General features: G+C 42.2%; 1 protein-coding gene across 2 annotated transcripts in view; it reads right to left on the bottom strand.

Moving 5' to 3' along the window:
* The window catches only part of NCOR1 (nuclear receptor corepressor 1), a 61,316-nt gene extending 42,325 nt beyond the window's left edge, over nt 1–18,991 (bottom strand). The window contains exons 1-5 of one of the 2 annotated variants that reach the window (XM_027660106.1): nt 18,977–18,991; nt 5,272–5,449; nt 3,715–3,854; nt 1,340–1,535; nt 164–346 (exon numbers count right to left, since the gene is read on the bottom strand). In XM_027660106.1, the coding sequence (XP_027515907.1) occupies nt 164–346; nt 1,340–1,535; nt 3,715–3,854; nt 5,272–5,379 (627 nt within the window). In that variant the 5' untranslated portion in view covers nt 5,380–5,449; nt 18,977–18,991. Of the gene's footprint in view, nt 1–163; nt 347–1,339; nt 1,536–3,714; nt 3,855–5,271; nt 5,450–18,898; nt 18,949–18,976 lie in introns of those variants that run through there. The other variant, XM_027660105.1, reaches the window with a different exon arrangement.
* Nucleotides 18,992–19,195: the final 204 nt, after the last annotated feature.

Here is a 19,195-nt window from a genome sequence, read left to right on the forward strand (position 1 = left end):
TGTCCAACTTCTTTAAAACAGCAAAATCAAGCACATAACTTTCCCTTTTTAACTCCTTCCCTTGGTTCATGTAACCACAAAATTCACCACCACCACATGAAGTTCTTCCACACCTTTTGCACTGGCAGACACCAACAGCAGTTGTTAGCTTTGCTATGCTTACTTGCTTTTTCTTCAGTTTAAGGATTTGCTGTTCAACCTTCGCAATCTCACGATCCACGCGGTCCATGCTCTGGATCAATTCTTCCTTTGACAGCTTAGAAGGTGAAGCATTTTGGTCCTCCCCACAAGGCTGACCAGAAATTGGAGAAGATGGTCCCTCATGCTTTCCTCCAAAAGCTGGGTCCTTCCACGGGACAGGAGACAGGGGAGGAGATTGGGAAAAATCAGTCACATGATAACATTGGAATGAGCGCTCAGTAACCAAACCAGCACCCAGGAAATAACAACAACTTCCAGTTATCTGTATCTCTGTTGAGAAGCCAAGTGAAAGTTTTAACAATGCACTAAACACCTGAGAATTAACTGACAGCCCATTTATGATACTGTGATTTCAAAGTCCACCTTTTAAAAAAAAAACCACCACACTGCAACGTTTACCTTGGAAGCAAAATAAGATTAAAACGTCTCCCTTTTTAAAATATAACTTCATAAATGAAAACAGTAACTTTTGGTTTAAAAGAAAGGGTTTCTTAAGAGCCACTCCTCAATAATCTCATAAATTGATGAGGATATTCTTGAAGATAACCATGACCAGCTTGATAAAGCACATCTGGAGTTAGTTGTGGTTATAAACGTGAAGTTCTCTTGAACTTAGCTCTAATATGCAGTATCTACACCAGAAAATATCCACCCCAAACTAGATTGTCCTAGATTCACCCAAAATGAGACAGTGACAAGTATAATTAGTGTTATGTAAATAAGCAGATTCATTTCAAATGCTTAAAAGGGGAAAGGGGGTGGAAGGAAGTATTTTGACTATTCAGTACAAATGTTAATTACAGAAAAAATGGACTTGTATGCATTTGCCAGCAGCTTTCAATTGAAAAACAGAAATATCTCATGCACTATGCTATAATCATTTTACAACTGAGGTCTGAGTGACTTAAGAGAGTAGTGGCAACTCAGAATTCCAGTCTTTGTAATGTGTTTGATGCAGACTGCACAAAAACAGTAACAGTGATTCACCATCACAGCTTCCGATAATTTATAAAAGCAAATTTCTGGGGTTAAAGAAAGAACCTAAACAAATAAAAAAATCACCTCACAGAAAAAATTGCTTAGCTCACTGCAGCACAGAAAATTACACCTTCACCATCAACACAGAAAGTGGCTTTACCTTCTTAATATCTGCAGATCTCAACCCTTCCTGCAGAGGATGTACTAAAGGCAGGACAGTAGCTGCACTGACACGCTGAAAATGGGAATCAGAGACTTGTTCGAGACGTGGTCGCTTAGATTCCAGTGAATCATGATCTGTCTGAGATGGACCTGGATGAAATTGCTGTTCATATCCAGTTCTCCTTTCCTGAGGCCTAATATACAGAAGAGATAAACCAATAAAATATATTTTTTTGATACAAGAAAGGTATTGGGTGATCCTCAGCCATTTTGACATACAAAGGAGACTCGGTTTAGTGATGCTCCTTCTAAACATAGGGCAGATAAATGTTTTTAAGTATGATCTTCAAAAATACAACAGTTAAGATCCACTGGAAAAGAGGAAGTCAACTTGAATCTTAAAAGACCTTGTTTAAAGGCACTCCTATCATTACAATGATAGGAATTTGTACCCAGATTACAAATCCTTAAAGAACTCAGCACTGCTACAATGAGATTGTTCAAATCAAAGCTCTGATTCAAATTACAAACACCAAAAAAAAAAAAAAAATCCATGAGAAAAATTCAGCACTATATTCCACTGAAGATGGCCACAACAGCCCCATTATTTCAACTTTGCAGTCAAATAATTTTTAAATATACACAGAACGTTTGGGATGAGCCATGAGTCTATTTGGAACTTGAGCTCTACTAAAATGCTACTATATGACAGAAACAGTCATTGATTCAACTCATGAGTCATTTAAAGGCTCCTCCTTCTCAGAAAAATGCACAAGAGCAGCATCCCTCACTGCTTCCCAGTGCAATGCACAGGATGGCCACAAAAGAGCCTCACATGCTTCCACGTCTTCCTATGAAGTGCCACTGAAGAGATGACAGCAGCTTCCTGCAGCCCAAATAAGCTTTTACAAATTTCCAGTCTGGGGAGGTGATTTACTACTGCTGTAAACTCGAGTTTTGAGAACTTTAAAAGCTGCTACGATTCTCAGCATTAAAACAGAGCCTTACTGACATTTTGCTGACACGAGATGAAGGCAACATGCAAGCCCCAGATTTCACTATCATCGAGTTATTTCTGGGAATATCCTAATGAGATTTTAAGCCAGACCAGTATTTACATAACATTCATCATGGGTATTTGTTCAGAACCAGATCAGTCAGTTATAGCCAAAATAAACTGTGAGCAGTAATCCAGCATATAAAGTTGCTCCTACAGATATACTTACTAAGAGTCCAAGGTAAAAAGAGGTTTTTACAAGCAGTGAGTGCAAGAAAAAAAAGAGGTTGTTACAGGCAGTAACACTTGCTTACAACTGTACATCAGTAGACTAATACACTTAAGAACTGAGTGCATAAATCACATTTTCACCTCTCCCCTAAACAGAAGCATATTCCTAACATATTGCTAACTTACTACAATCCAGTTAATATAATTCTAATCTGTAGTGGGTTTTTAATCTTCAAATTTGATGTTCAGAGTACATTCAATATTCTTCAAGCACATACTCACTCTGTCTGAAAACTTCCTTGAACCTACCAACAGTACAGTAATGATGATGCACACTGAATATTCCTCAATATCCACCGTGAAATGACCCACTGCACTGAGAGGGAAGATATTACCAAAGTGAAAGCAAATTACAACATATGATTGACTGTAGCTGCCCACTCCACATGTCCTCAGTTAACCTGCTGGCCCCAGATCAGTCGCTTCTCCTTCCATGAGACAGGAATGGTACATGAGACTGACAGAAAGGGCACTGAGAACAAATGATCTGACACTCAAGTGTCCTGCTAAGAGCAGTGTACACTGATTTACTTCTCTGTGCCTAGAAGTCCATTTGGTGCCACATCTCAGTGTTTCACAATTCTTACAACTCCAGTACCCCATTAGCTCTGTTGTTCCTTACTTGCCCAGCCACACAGACACCATCTGTTTAATCAGGACTAATTTAAGAAACAGAACAGGCAATAATCACAGTGCAACAACTCCTGCACTCGTTGCTCCTGCTCGGCAAAATGAAATTATCCCAAGGTACAAACTTGACACACTTTTAGCCCAAGCAGCATTGAAACATTTGCAGTGTGCACTCGGATTCTTGGAAGTTTCCAGACAGTGCTGTCAGGAGAGGGGTGGGAAAGTGAAGCACTGTCACTTCCTGCCCGAGAAACAAAGGTATTAGTTAAACCAGAGGCACCGAATTACACAACAGCTCCACCACTCCCACAACAGGGGAGCACCAATGAGGGTCAGGCATTGAGATAAAAACTGTGAAAGTCAACAAACCTTTCCATTTAAAAATCAGAGCCAACTCCACAGAAAGCCCTGGCTCTGAGGAGACTGGTGCTCACACACTTCCAAAGCAGCCTCACCTGTCAGAGCCCGGGTGGAACTCGGAGAGCAGGGAGGGCCTGCGCCGAAGCTGCTGCTGCTGTTGCTGCTGCTGCTGCAAGAGCTGGGTGGCCTGACTGACTTCCAGGTGGGAGGAACGGTAATCGGGAACCGCGAATTCCTAAAGGAAACACACTCCTGGGGTTAGTGAGAACAAAGGTGAGGAGACAGGACCGTGATCGTTTCCAAAGATACTAAACACGGACCAACATCAGATCGACCAAGTCTTATTCCAGCTCAAAAAATAATGTTTGCACGTGGCAGTTCTAAAGTTTTGAATGTTTTAAACAGACTAAATACTTACACTAAGAATTCCACCCAACCCATTAACAACTAACAAAACACAGATGAGTCAGCAGTAGATGAATATCCTCTAAAAAATACCCTTTAAAATCAGTTTTGCACATCCAACTGCAACGTGGTAAAATGGGAATATATTTCAGCAACCTCGAGGCAATTTCTTGTGTTATCACCTCAAGACATTTTTACATCAGACATTATTAATTAGGATTAAGAGTCAAATGACATGCATCTTCCACTGATGTAACATACAGAGCGAGGTACAGGACAATTTACTTGTATATGTGTATATACTCACTTTTAAAAGTTACATGCAGCTGGCATTAACAAAGAGAAGCTCTATAACACATGTAATAGATCATTACCCATAAAATTTAATTTATGTAAATTATCTAAAAATAAACATGAAGCCAAAAAGCTCCAATTCTTGAATTTCCTTTTGCAAACATGTAAGTAGAACAAACCATCTAAAGTGTCTGTAGCAGGAGAATTTCAACAAGGGAAACCTGAACTGTTGTAAAGCCAACAGCTGGTCCTCTGCAACCCACCATGCCACAGAGCACAGGATGGGAGAATAAATGCTCAGCAGAAATTACCAAGTAGGATACTCTTAAAAATCCATTACTCCCATTCTGGTCAGCAGAACACAGCTGGAAGAACCAGTGCAGCTGCTTCACACAAAAAAAATTAAAAAAAAAAAATCAGCGTAACACAAGTTTTTGCACATTCTCCACCTTGCACACAATTTTGACAAGTAACAGATTTAACTCACAGAGAATCCAGACCAATACTGCAACAGAAGTCTGTGAACAGAATCCCTACTGAATTTATTCAAAAATGAGAAAGTAATGATAAAACCATGAGAAAGCAGATGATGAAACCAGGAAGTTTGTATTAATTCGCTGTGATGAAGATCATGGAATGATAAAACTCAGTTTTCTGTCCAAAAAAAAAAAAAAAAGGTAAAAAAGCAGACACATGTAATCTTGAAGAAGCAAAATGCAGTGCTTCAGGAAAAAAAGGAGAGCAAAGCAAACCAAACCAGCCCCTAAGTATTTATGAAGAGCCCTGGCAGCAGCTCTCCCCAGCGGGGCACACTGATGTGCCGCCCCACTGTTCTCAAACGCGGGTGACTCGTGTTACATCAGATTAAAAACCCAAAAATAATGCCATTTGGCCCGGCAAACACCTGAATTATCCCCTTGCCGAGTGTGTGAGCCTCGTGTCCCCTCCCTTACCTGCTGGTGCCGGGTGCTGGGGAAGGTGTACTGCACAGAGTGAGTGGGGTAGCGGCTCTGCTCCGTGCTGAATGCTCCTTGGTTCGGAGGGTAGCCTGAACTTGACATTATCAGGGAAGAAGTCTCCACAAAGCTGTGAGATCAAGCCCAGCAAGCAACCATGTTTCTAGGAAACCGCCTAAAGGAAAAAAGATCACTGATAAGCACTGAAGTACCAGATGTACTCACAATACATTACAGCCATAGTCACCTAAGCAAAACAACCATTACCAGTAAAAGCTTTTTCCCCGATGTATTTATTTAATAGGTTACTCCAGTCTGAAACATGTTAACGGGTCTTAAATGGGCTCAAAATGAGACATGTCAGCATTGTCTACACAAAGATTTGAGGATTATATTGTCAATACATCACTTTACCAGTTACCAGTTGAATTAGGAGGATTTTAAAAGAAAAGTAGGTCACTTTAAATAAATGTTGAAGAGGTTTTAATAGTCTACAGTTGGACTCTTCATTTACAGTAAATTTCTTTGGCACGACACGAAGTTCACTTTCATTTCTTCTACAGAGTTTTTGGATTCTATGAACAGTTTCTTGCTTTCAGATTCAGGTAATCTTAGGGCTGCTTCACTCAGTGTCACCTGTGGCTCACTAAACCCCAGTGGATTAGTCAGGCCCTACACACCATCACCATCTAACAGCAGCATCACTGAAGGAGTTGGTAAAAAAGGCAATTACAAAGCAGAAAACCAGCTCTGCTTCTACTGCCAGCATAGTTTGTCTCATACAGATGTCACTGAATACACTATGAAGTCTTAAAACAATCCTGCTTAGCTGACAATCAATGACTACTTTGCCTCTCCTGCATTGTCCAGCTACAGGTGAGCAAACACTGAACTGCAAATTGATGGGGGAAGATTTTAAACACTGCAAAAATCCAGACAAGTTCATTATCAAAGTCAGAGCGTGCCTGAGGCTGGGGGTCCTTTCAGCTGCTGAAGATCAGAATACATTGACTAAACCCTGCAACCCCATCAGTGCTTTGAGCAGGTAAATTATGGCTCTAAGCAAAAAGTGGGACATAAATATATTTTGAACAGAAAGTATTTCTCTCTCATAGCTCGAAAGATGTGATCCTTGGAGCCTATGTATTAAATACAGAATCCTATCAGACCTGGAGCAAATTCTCAAGCTCTTGTCCAGAGCCCAGCAGACACATCAGATCTTCAAACAAGTCACTGTTGACCCCCCTCCTCAATGGTTATGTTTCAAAGCACATAAATCTGCAGCCTTTCACAAATATCACCTGTAAACTTACACTTCTGAACTGGATTTTCCATCAACAGTCAACAAACAAAATCAGCTCAGGAAAGGATCAGACACAGCAAGCTACACATACAGATCTTTAAGTATACCTGACATACTTTATCATTCCTGTTCTGGTTGGGGCTTTTTTCCCCCCCTAATTCTCCATCAAACAAAGCTTTACATGTTGAGCTATCAGAAAAATGAGACAAATTTAACTCTTTAACCTGATTTTCAGATACGAAAAATCAAAGAAAAAACCAACAATTTCTCTTATCAAAGCAACACTACAGATCACTAGTTGTGTGCTTTATAGTACCCATACATCTATTAGAGTACCTATAATTCATACCCAAGTGACAAGTTCTCACAGAATTCTTTCCCATTAACATTTATTATGCTTCATCATTCACACTGCCTTCGTTAGAGTGCAGCTTTACCCTGTGATGGTCTGATGGGTCTGAGTCATGTGCTCTCCATTTAATCAAGGAGCAGTGTCAGAAAGCCAACAACACACGTTGTGAGAGCTGCAAGGTACCCCTGAACACTCCAGTGGACTCCTAAGGCACAGCTACAGCAAGAAGAAAACACTGGATTTTTCTTTCTTACATGGACTTTCACAGAAATTAATACTATGGCATAAAGCTGTCAGTTCAATCAAGTGTTTATTGATGTGACAACTACTCCTGTCACAGGCTGGTGAACATTTATCATTAACTGAACAACTGGCTCCATGGTATAGAGATGCTCCTGATGCCCCAACCAGCTCCCTCACCAGCTTCATGTGCAGTTTTCATAAATACATGGAAGGTGACTAACTGGATTTTATACCTTTTTTTATATGCATACATATATATATATACATATATATTTATAAATATTATATATACACACAGACATGTGTATATATAATATATTTATATATATCTGCTCCACCTCAAAAGCTTTAGTGAGGAATAAAGACAGTAATGCTGGATGTGAGCAAAGCTCCTCCAGCCCACTCTGCTGTTCCTGCCAGGCCAGCAGAAGGCATTCAGGGAGCACATACCAGTATTTTTCCAACAAATTCTCCAGCCTTCTTTCTAGTGGCTTCCAAGACACAGCTTGTGGCTCAGAGATTCCCTGAGTCAGAGCTTTTCTGTTTAAGATTTCTTAATGGATGCAGAGGGGATCAGGAAAGCAACCACTTGAAAACCACACACAAATACAGGCCGAGTACTGCACGACTCAAGGTCCTTTCTAGTTTCTCTCTGTCAAGTTACATCTGCTCCTTATTTTCTCAACATTCAGTCAAACCCACAAGTTGATCATTAACCCAGGTGCTGAAAGTTCAATCCACTCTCACTTCCTATGGTGCTATAAAGGCCATTTCTCCATTCACAAGAACTTAAGTGTGCAGGGTGTTGGGTTTGTGTTACAACTGTTCATCTTGAAATCTTCATTGATACAGAAGCTTCCACAACCAACTGCAATGAGAGATCCTGTCCATCTCTCCAGATTCTGTGCTGGAGGTGGAAAGATGAGGGGGAGGAAGGGGCAATGGAACACAAGCAAGAACATCCTTCATCCATCCACCATTGTTAACTTAAACCCCCTCATTACAACTTAAACCCCCTCATAACCAAAAGGTTTTACACAAATACACAGGAAAACACTGAGTCTAATGACCTTCCTCCTGAGAACTGCAAGTGTGGTCACGTTCAAAGCACCATAATTGAATTGTTTTTTAAAGGGAAGCAAGGAAAAGTTGCCAACAGAGGAAGGCAACAAGTAGAATTTGAGATTATAATCGTGGTCAGTATGAGAGGTGAGAAATGCAGAGAGAAAAAAAAAGGAGAAAACATGAAGTTATCAATGGTGGGGGTGCATTCTTCTTCCTCCCTGAAGGAACTGGCACAACAGCAGCAGAGATAAGGGGGTATCAGCAGAGGAAAACATGTGGTCACATATTGGCAATTACAAGGTGTGGAGGGAACTGAAGGCTGGGGATCCTGTGTAGGATCTCATTCCTTTCAAGACAAAATCCCCACTGTAGTACAGCACGTAAAATGACACTGAAGTACAATATTCCCTCCCTCTAAGCCTCCTTTTCCTGCTACAGACACATCCACGTGCCTGCCCACTCTCCTGATTTGACCTCCCTACCCCTGCAGTCCCCCCTTTATCTCCCAGGCTCCTACAGCACGAGCTTGTTTATCCTCTCTGCCATACTGGAGGGAGGGGGGTTGAATTTTTTGCTGATATCTGCCAATAGAATTACCATCAATATTCTGCTCATCTCTCCCTGTCTTACTGCCTTAATTCTGCAATTGTGGATGTAAGTACTCGACTTCAGCTCTCATTTCTCTGCAGGCAACCTCATGACCTGACATGTAAAAGCATCTGCCTCTCCCTTCAGCATCTGCTCCCATGTCTGCAGCAGACACAGATTATTCTTCATCAATCCACTCCTTGGTCAGTGAGGGCAGTTCCAGCTTCCTGCTGTAACCTCTCCAAGTTCCATACATCCCGATTATGTTTAAATACAGCCACCCTTTTGCATAAAACTGGAACTGTGTGTGTAGACTGTAAACAACCTCATCCGGGCTTTCCTCCCGGCTGGATCCTTTCATTGGTCATGACAAACCTCGTCCTGCTCTACCCAAATCCAACCAGAATCCTCCTTTAAAGTTCCTCACTGTTTATTAACTCTCTCTGCCTCTCTGATCCTTGCACTGGTTCCCTCTCCTCTGCCAGAACAGAGGCTGCTCACCTTCCTTTTCAGCACCCCGACAAATTACAACATTAGAAATCAGCTCCCAGCTCTGCTCAGTCAATGACAGCAAGGTCCTGTTTTTCAGACAAGTATTTTTATACCTTTTCATGTTACTCTGCAAATTTCAGAGGTTTCTCATATAAACGTTTACAGGAGCTGCTACAGACTTTGGAATTCTGCCTTACATGTCTCCCAAAGATAAAGATGGGTCATGAATACTTTCATACAGCTGCCAACCAGGCTGGCAAATTGTCTGTCTCACCAAATACTGACAATTAGAAAGGGCAGAAAGAAATATTTCTTGGTTTGCAGTTCAGAACCCAGACACTGTGCACTAATGTCCCATTTCACTGACATTCACAGACTCTGGTAAAATACGTAAGAGATGGGGAAACCCAGCAGCATCAAATGGGTAATACTAAAAAGAAAATAAAAAGTACAGGACAAGTAGGAGCAAAGAATCAAGAAACAAACAGCTAAGTCTGAAGATACCTCACTGAGAAAAAGCAGTGACTAAAGTTTCAAGAACTGGGAAGAGATGCTTGGCCTTGTGTTAATTTGAGCTTCTCAGGCAAGGAAATGATTTAACAATATTTATTTCTAAAGGTATGAGGATACTTCTCTCTTTGGCTCAAACTACTGAACAGATCCAATTCAGAATTCCCCTTAAAAGCTACTGTTCCCACTTACATTTATCATATGCAGGGAGTTTTGAACAAGTTAGAAATAATTTGGAACTGGATATTATAATGGCAACAATCAGAGTGTAATTTCAGCTCCATCTCCAGAACTCAGAACGCTTCAGAAAGAAGCAGAAGTCCGAACTATCTTCAGCAGACACGTGGGAAAATGAGTCACAGAAAGGTTAAGAAATCTGTCAGAGACTCCCCAGGAAACAGTTAATGTCTGAATCAGAAATCAGACTCAAGTCTTGCAGCAGTGTGAGGAGGCAAAAGCCAGAGAAAAGCAGCTCTTCACTTGGAAAAACACAGCAGGTTACAAACCGGGACTATTTTTAGCAGGCCAGTTCCCCAAAACCGTTCAAGGCGTGGCCACAGATCCGACGGCAGCTGGAGGGCCGGGGTCAGGAGCCCTGGTGGGAGGGGACTCACCTACCCCCTGTCCGTGGAACCGCGCCCTGCTCCCTGGAATATCCTGTCTCCAACTCCTCCACTCACCCTCACAGATAAAAGATCAGTCTCACGGGTAGCCTCGATTTTTCTCCAGCTATCCAAAACAAGCTGACACTTTTTGCATTCACAGTAATTTTCGTGCCATCTTGAAGTACTTAACCAACACTCGCTAATTAAATTTCACATCCTTCTGGGAATTTTCCTCATCTTGTTTTTGAGCAAACTAAGTGTGATAAAAAGAGTGCAAAGAATGAGATTATAGTCTAAACAGAGTTGGGGGATTTTGTTTTTAAATCAGCAGCTTTAGTAAATTGAGCTGTGATGTATCTAACCTGTGGCAGAGCAAGGAAGGCTCTGCCTTACGCAGGGGATCGACAATGAAGCACAAAATTAATTCTGGGATATTTATTCAAAGTTTACTCTGGCGAGGAAACGAGGAGTGGAGGGAGTGTTTCAGCAGTGGTAGGAAAGGCTTTATCCAAAGCATGATAACAATACTTGTGAATAATTATTTCTGTGATTTCACTTCATAAAAAGGTAATGAAACTACCTCATGGAAAAAAACAAAACCAGGCCGTGCTTAAGGACCAACCCTATTAAACCACTTGATTTCATTACAGACCCGTGTCTGTTCCTCCAAGACACAACACAAAATTACAAGTCCAGAGTCACATAAGTAAAACCCTTCAGTGTATTGCCAGGTTTGCAAAACAAATCTTCCTAGCAGCATTTTTATTTTACCAGATAATCATTAATCTGTTCAAACGCTCAAGCGAAAACATCAACTTTGTATCCCGGGGATATGCCTTAGACAAGTAAATACTGGCAGATTGCTAAAAATAGGTTAATGGGCTCATAAAAATTATTTATTCAAACTAATAGACACAGTACAAGGCTAAGTATCACTTAACATCTAGAACTCCAATGGCCAGAACATTAATGGCACTTCTGCAAGCTCAGACTGACTAAGCAGTTGAAAAGCCTTCCCTAAAAAAGCACCAGACACTTCCAGAGGAGTTATTAGTCCTTCAGTCACTGCTCCATGTCCAGTTCTCAGCAAAGTCACATGACAGTTATTCAGAGGACAAAATCTGGGGACAAAGAAAAGAAGTTTGGGTTCAACCTGATCTGGGACAACCCTTGGAGTCTGACTGTACAAAACTCTGCAGAGTCTTGTGGGATGGGAGGGTCAGTGAGAAAATCAGCTTCAAGATCAACAGGTAGGGCAATCCTAAAAGAGAGAGGGTTTTCATTCAAGAACCTGCCAGAAGGTTGATACCTGAGCAGATTTAAGATAATTCTGTGCTTTAAAACAAGAACTGAAGGAAGTGTATTCCAGCTACAATATCCAAGCTTACAGATGAGCTTCAAAGCATGAAAATCTGTTGGGCATACCCTGCAAAAGATGAAAAATTCTTTGCATGGTACAAAAAAAAATGTTAATAGGTCAACACTAAAATTAAAGACAATTTAATAAAGGCCACTTAAATAGGTTCCAGAACACTGTGCTTCCGATTTTTGCAGAACACAGACATCATCCTCAAAGCTCAGGACCTCTTCCACACTTTCTTTAATCTTTTTTTTCACTCTTTGTTCACCCAGATTTATGTTGCAGAATACTCAGAAGCTTGCAGTCAAAGCACATGGGCATATGGAATGAATGGAAACAATGAACATATTTTCTCCAAGTCGAGAACAACTAAAACTACTGAATTTTCCATGACAATTCCACATGTGCAAATGCCTTTTCTTTTCCTGTGACAGACATGTAAAATACACCATAAATTCCCAAGAACTTTAATCTCACACAGTTGCACTTCCTCTGCTCACAAGGTTATTGATGTAAAAATTTCTATTTCTATCCCTGCTAAAAATACAGTAAAAAACTTACATCTATGAGACCGTGTTTTATTATCAACATTAAAGAATATTCTTTCCATTAATAATTAATATATATGAAGATATAAATACAAAAATGGGAGCATTAGAAAAAAATATTAAGAAAAGCCCAAACATCTGAATTTGACCCTTTTCACACCCTGAAATTTCCATTAGTGTAGAATATAATCTTATTTCTGAACACCCAAAGCATTGCCTCACAATGCTCTACAGTGTCTGACATATTCTACACGACATGGAAGCACAGTAAACTTTAATTTAGCCCATTACAGACATGACAGAAGTCAAGGAGCTTTACAGCTGTCAGTTGAACATGTCACATTTACTCTTTTCCATCTCCATCAAAAGAGCCAAAGACCTAAACTATTATTTTATACTTCGTATTTTAATAGGAAAAGAATTCCTATTAACAGACTGTCAAGTCCTTAAAGTACTTAAGTAATAGCTTTTGGAACGTTAAATATTAAGTATTGAAGAGTCATTTAAAACTATTTTTGTTGCCATTCCAAAGGTGACTATTGGTTGTATATTTAAATATGTAATTTATGACCAAACTGTTGCCACATCTCAGGATCACATTGTTGTGTCTCACCTTTAAGTAACAATTTGCTCCCTCTCCTGTAACTACAAATACAAACAGAATTTGTGCTCTACCAAAACGGGGTCGATCAAATTCAGCTGACAAGAGACTCTTCTCCAGGAAATTCTATTTTAATCCCTCCTGTAATTTATGATCTTGAAGAAAAGTAGCTAATACATGATATCAAGACCCAGGCAATCCACCCCACACAGCTCTGCTGCACTAGATGGGGGAACATCACAGGAAAAGCTCAGATCACACTGACATTTTAGGAAGTTTCTAATCACCCACTTGCCTCACCCAAAAAAAAAGAGGGGTGCTGAGCACATCCATTTCCAATCAGAGCACGTATTTCCATCCCCAGATAACACACTGGGATCCATGAAATTCCTGGGGGAGGAAATCTCCTCTGGGTTTCATGGGGGAACAGCTCTCACTGCCTGCCAAGGAGCCTGCCCAGCTCCCTTCTGCCAAGGAGGGTCACAATAACACCAAAACCAGCCAAAGGAGGTAGGAGGAAGTTCTCCATTCAGAAATGGAAATCAAGGATGTAGACATTTCCTTGACTAAAAATACCACTGAGTGATGACTTAAACCCAAGGAGGGTACAAACCTTACAAGGTTTTCTGTTTCTAAAAGTATATCATAGAAACACAGATAGCTTCTTTCCTAAAGACATTTAGAACATATTTTGGTTTTCCAAGGAACACCAGATTCCTGGTTGTCCCAATATGGCAAATAGCACAAAGTTAATGTGCACCACAAGAAAAATTCATGGGCCAAAGAAACCAAATCTCCAGAACTGACTGTCCAAACCAAACCCTACAAAGCCCAAATAGGAAAAAAAACACAGGACTCTCATTCCCAAGGGGAGACATCTTTTTTCTGAGGTAATTCCAGCAGTTCCCAATCCCAGATATCTACCTTACTTCTTTTGAAGGGTCCTATCCTTGCCACAGGTGATTCAACTGGTTATGAAACATCAACTGGAGCACTCAAACTTCACCCTCAAACCTTTACAGTGAAACAGAAACCAACCCAGGCACCTCCAGTGTCCCTGTCTGCAGCAGGCAAGAGGTTCAAGAGATGCTACACAAACCACAGTGATAAAAACTGCAACAATCTTCCCCAGCACCTCATCCTCACTCCCCACTCAGTGTCCAACAACTCACTGAGGTTCACTCCAATTCACCTTTTTTCTGCCATTTCATCTGTGATTTAGAAACAATCATGATGTCTCACACTTTGGATATATCACACACTGGGCATAAAATATTCTCTCAAAACAACAAGTTTTCTTCTCCTTTTTGGACTGAAAGCAGGGGCACATCAAAACCAGCTTCTGCACGTGAATTATTCCTCCACTGTTGATCCATCTGCAGGTAAAACTGCTTTTGACATCACCTAACATGCAAGAAATTATGTGGTCATTTTAAGTTTCCAGCCTCTCCTTGTAGTTCATTGATTATCAAAAGCATCTCTGTAGTGGCAGCTTTTAAAAGCAGCTTTGGTTTGGAAAAGGAAATACAACTTGGCTAATCCATGCTGACTAAATCCACAGCTCCACAAACTGTGATGTACTGCAGGAGAAAACATTCTATAAAAAAAGGGTCAGGACAAACCAAGTATCAGCCTCATAATTCTCCTCAGTTGACTGGGTACAGATAAAATCAAGTCTAGATTTTTAACTAAAAATACAATAAGGTTAAAATAACATTTTTTTAATTGCACCTAAGACAGTGCCTCAGTCCATTCCAATATTCCACAGGAAAAGCACCAGGGCCTTCTGGAGATGAAGTTGATTGTTACCACCTTTATGATTGGGATATTCTACTTCACAGGGAATGCACCAATATATAAAAATGTTACTCCAGCTGGGACTCACACAACGGCCTCCAGGTCACAGAAAAAGACACAGAATGGAAGAGGTCTTGAACTAGGAATGATATAAGGAATCCTTTAGATCTGGAGTAAAAAAAACCAACCCAGAATTTCAAGGTTTTAGACATGTTTACATGTGATCTTTGAGACCAGAGTGAAACATCAGCACCCACACAAATAATGTCCATAATGGAACAGGTAACTGAACACACAGGACAGGTTTTGGGAAGAGCATTCCAAGAAAGCTAAACCATGGAGTTACACTGATTATCCCTTCTCTGTCAATCCAGTATTTCAGACAGCATAAAAGCTGAAAAACGTGAACCTGAGACAAAACTCTACAGTGCACATACCATTTTTTGATTTAAACTCATTCACCTTCTTTTTTCTTTCCCCAAAATACCATTCATGAGGTGAAGAGTGCAGCTGGGCTGTAACAATACACCTGTCTGGTTCACTGAGCAGCACTTGAACTTGTCATGAACTTACGTGTGCTTCACTCTCTCCCATTGACAAACAGGACAGGAATCTGATTGATATTCACATTTGTTAGACATGTTCCTTGAAACCTGCACGTATTTTAATCCATTCAGGAGAGCATTTGCTTTTCAAACAGCCCCAGGTTCTGCCCTGGAAGCCCAGCTGGGGTTTTACATGGAGCAGGGAATGCTGTGCCTGTGTCCAGCCCTGGATGGGACAAGGGTCCTCTGACATCATGAAGATGTGAAAGAGAATTACCCAAATGCTCCTTCCCTGCAGCACGAGGCACAAGGGGAGGCTTTAAAGAAACATCATATTAGTTTAAGCATATTTTATACTTAACCTCATCCTTGTTCATTTTTAGGTGTTCTTTCCCTCCCATCACTGTGACTGTATTTTCATTTTCAGTTTTACCCATGAGTAGTCACTCAACATGCACAGAATTTTCAAGTCCTGGCCAACAGTTTGTCCAGGTAATCTGTTTGCATAAAAAACTCATTTCTAAGTTTTCTACTGCTGAAAGTCATGAACAACAAGATTTTTCAGAGATGGCTGATGCATCTTTGTACCAACACAGTATCTTAATTTTGCAATAACCTTTGCAATCATAAGCAGGTGAAGTCACCGACATCAAAACCACAGAGACCAACATCTTCCTAGAGCATGAAGAAAAAACCTGCCTATCAAATCAGTCTGGGAGTGGCAACATTACAGAGTGGATTAGCTCTGGAGCTGTGCAAGGATATAGGAATCTCCCTTAGGATACAGGAAGAAACATAGCCCAGGGTAAGACTGAGCCCTCTGTGAGCTGAGCCCCAGCAGCCCCAGGCTGGGGCAGTGATTTAGCAGAGGGTGGGTAAGCACTGAACCAGCACAGGAGGGAAAGGGAACCTCACCCAAACCCATTACTAGATGGAGAATGGCTGAAGGAGAGAGAAACTGAAATGGAAGACACATTCAGCACGCCCCTGGCTATTTGCATAATTTAGAAATAGCACAAAGTAAATATTTACAGCCAGCAGTTCTGCACAGGTCACAAATTTCATCTGGGCCAGTTACAGTCGAGGTGGAAGGTACCACAGCCAGTTAACAACCTGACATCCACAACACTGATTCAGATTTAACTAAAAAACATAAATGACTTGAAGAGTTCAGGAGTGGCATCCAGGAAACAGTTGTTTGCATTATGAAACCACTGTCTGGTTACAAGTCTGTTCTCGAGATCGTTCTGTGTTGCCCTGCACCTGCAGGAGGAACAGATCCCTTCCAGCTCCAACAATTGTTAAAATCCTAAATGTAGGTAGCTACACACACTACAACTCCAAATAGTATTTTCAATCCTGCAAGAAAACCTTAATTCAAATCATTTTGTAGGCAATTATAAAGGAAGAGGAGTAAGACATTTCACCAAAACTTTTGGCTGAGAGCCTTGAATGAGTAAATTAAATGCCAATATTAAGATTGTAATACAGAAAAAAACCCCAGAAAAATATTGTTCAGGAGATGATTTTCAGTTGCTTTCATGCATTTAACAGTAGCACAAGCAGAGGCAGCTTTCCCTCCCTGTGAGCAGCATCCCTCATTCATTCTGTAACTGAGAAATGAAATAACTCTAAAGATGAAGTTGGAGAGGCACAAGAACCGGGGAAGGCACTCGAGGGGGGAAACTGAAAAAGCTTTAGGGTCTGTTCCTACTTTCACCACAGTTTTTGAGAGCACTTTGCAGATCCTTTTCAATCACAATGAAAAACGTGTCTGCACAGAAGAAGCAACTAAAATGAGTGGTTGTAGGAGACAAACTGTATGTAAAATAAAACAGCAGCAGCACAATGTAGAAAAGTGAATATACTCTGACTCTGTGTTTATAATTTCAGTCTGAGGAGCTACTTTAATTGATTCATGCAATGATTAACAACCTAGAGAGAAGTAACACTTGTGGAAGCAAACACTCATAACATCCTCTCCACATGTTAAAAAATGCTCATGGTAACTCTTAGAAAGAAGATTCCAAAATACTGCTCATTCCCATGTTTCAGCAATAAATTGAGTTATTTTAGCAACCAGTATCAAAGAGCATATTTCAAATAGGCAAATTGTACTGCACATAAATCACAGCATAACTTTTCTTCCTCGGCAGCCTATATCCTATATCACAAAGAAAAGCCACATCAAGAAAAAAATTAAGCCTGCTTTGGCAAAAAGGGTCCCTGCTGCTGGCTTGTTTCCCCTGAACTTCTGAATTCTTGGGATAAGCACAAAGGTCTCTCATCCCCCAACACGAGACACCAGATTTCAGCTAACTACAGATTCACTTGGAATATCACAGACTTCCTTTCCAAATATCAAGGTTGTTTAGTTAATCAGGAATAACAACATTCTGCAGGACAAAATTCCAGTGCAAAACAGCAACAGATCTGCACAGTCCTTGTGTGCAGTGGCAAAACTGTGTCCACTTATCCAGGCACTTACACTGTGCCCATGGGCACCCCACTTATCACAACAGTAATGGTTTTTTTACAACAGCACTGTTTTCTCCCTCTCAAATCATGCTGTATAGGATAAAAACCCCCATCTGAGCTCTAACAGTTCATAATCATAGTGCCGTACCTAAAATTAATGCATAATACAATAATGCTGCCACAAAACCAAGTCTTCAGGACTAGATATCCCCACTGTAATAAGTTGTGTTAGGTTACACCAATATTTAGAGCCATGAAAAGGAAACACACTGGCTAAGACCATATCTGTGAAATATGAAGAAGCAGGTTTTGCACAACAACAGATTGTTCAGACTATCTACTCGCTCACTTGAGCCCAACACTGACAGCTCATCCATCCATCTAGAACCTGGTCTAACTGCGACCAACTTGATACCCGCGGGTTTGTTAAGTACGGGATAAAATCAGCAAGTTCTTTACCATCAGGTCAGACCAATTCTAGCAAAAAGCCACTTCCATTGTGCCCCGCAGCAGCCCGGAGATGACAGAAGCTGGGGATGTTTACAGGTCCCATATGAATAATTCAGCGTCAGCATCAGCAACAACTCCCCAGCACTGACAGCGGCCGCGATGCTCCCCGGACACGGAGCTGTGGCCGCAGCACATCCTCGGGAACCACCGCGCTCCGAGGGGCCGGTTTTGAAGAACTGACCCTTTTCTTTAATTTTTTTTAAAATTTTTTTTTTTTTTTTTTAACTCGCACTTCTCCTCCCCGCACGGCGCAAGGATGCACACCCAGCACCACCGACGCTCCGGGATTTCTCCAAGAATTCCCCCGCCGGGGCCGCCCCTCCGTGCCCCGCGTCCCCCCCCGGGGCCTCCCCGCGCTCCCACCGCCTCAATGGGGGGAACCCCCGCGGGCACCGCGCCCCTGACCCGCCCACCCCTCGCACCTCCGGCCGCTCCCTCACGGCCCCCTCCGGCCCCAGCGCGCTCCCCCCGGGGACCACAGGGCTGCCCGTGAGGAGGACGGGATGGTCGGGCCCCCGCCTCTTCCCCCTCCTCCTCCTCCTCCACCTCCTCCTCCTCCTGCTGCTCGCAGCGGAGCCGCCCGGCCCGCTGCCCCCCGCGCCGCCCCGCGGGGCCCTCCGCGCTTACCGAGGCGCGGCGCAGGGGCGGCCCGGGCGGCGGGTGTCGGCGGGTCCCGGCGGGGCTGGGCGGGCGCGGCGATCTCACCTCACCCTCAGCGCCGCCGCCGCCGCCATCTTGCCTCCCCTCCCCCGGCCCCGCGCGCTCCGCCCCCTCCCGCCGGGTCCTGGCAGGTACCAAACAAACCGCGCTGCCGCCACCCGGTGCCTTTCACCGGCCGCGGCGGGTCCTCCCTTTCCTCCCGTCGTGCCGGTGTGTGGCGGTGCACAGGAAGCGACGGGCTGAGAAAAGTCACCACGGAGCGCG

The sequence above is a fragment of the Corapipo altera genome, unplaced genomic scaffold, assembly GCF_003945725.1.
Source record: "Corapipo altera isolate COAL_440 unplaced genomic scaffold, ASM394572v1 271, whole genome shotgun sequence".
Classification (NCBI taxonomy): Eukaryota; Metazoa; Chordata; class Aves; order Passeriformes; family Pipridae; genus Corapipo; species Corapipo altera.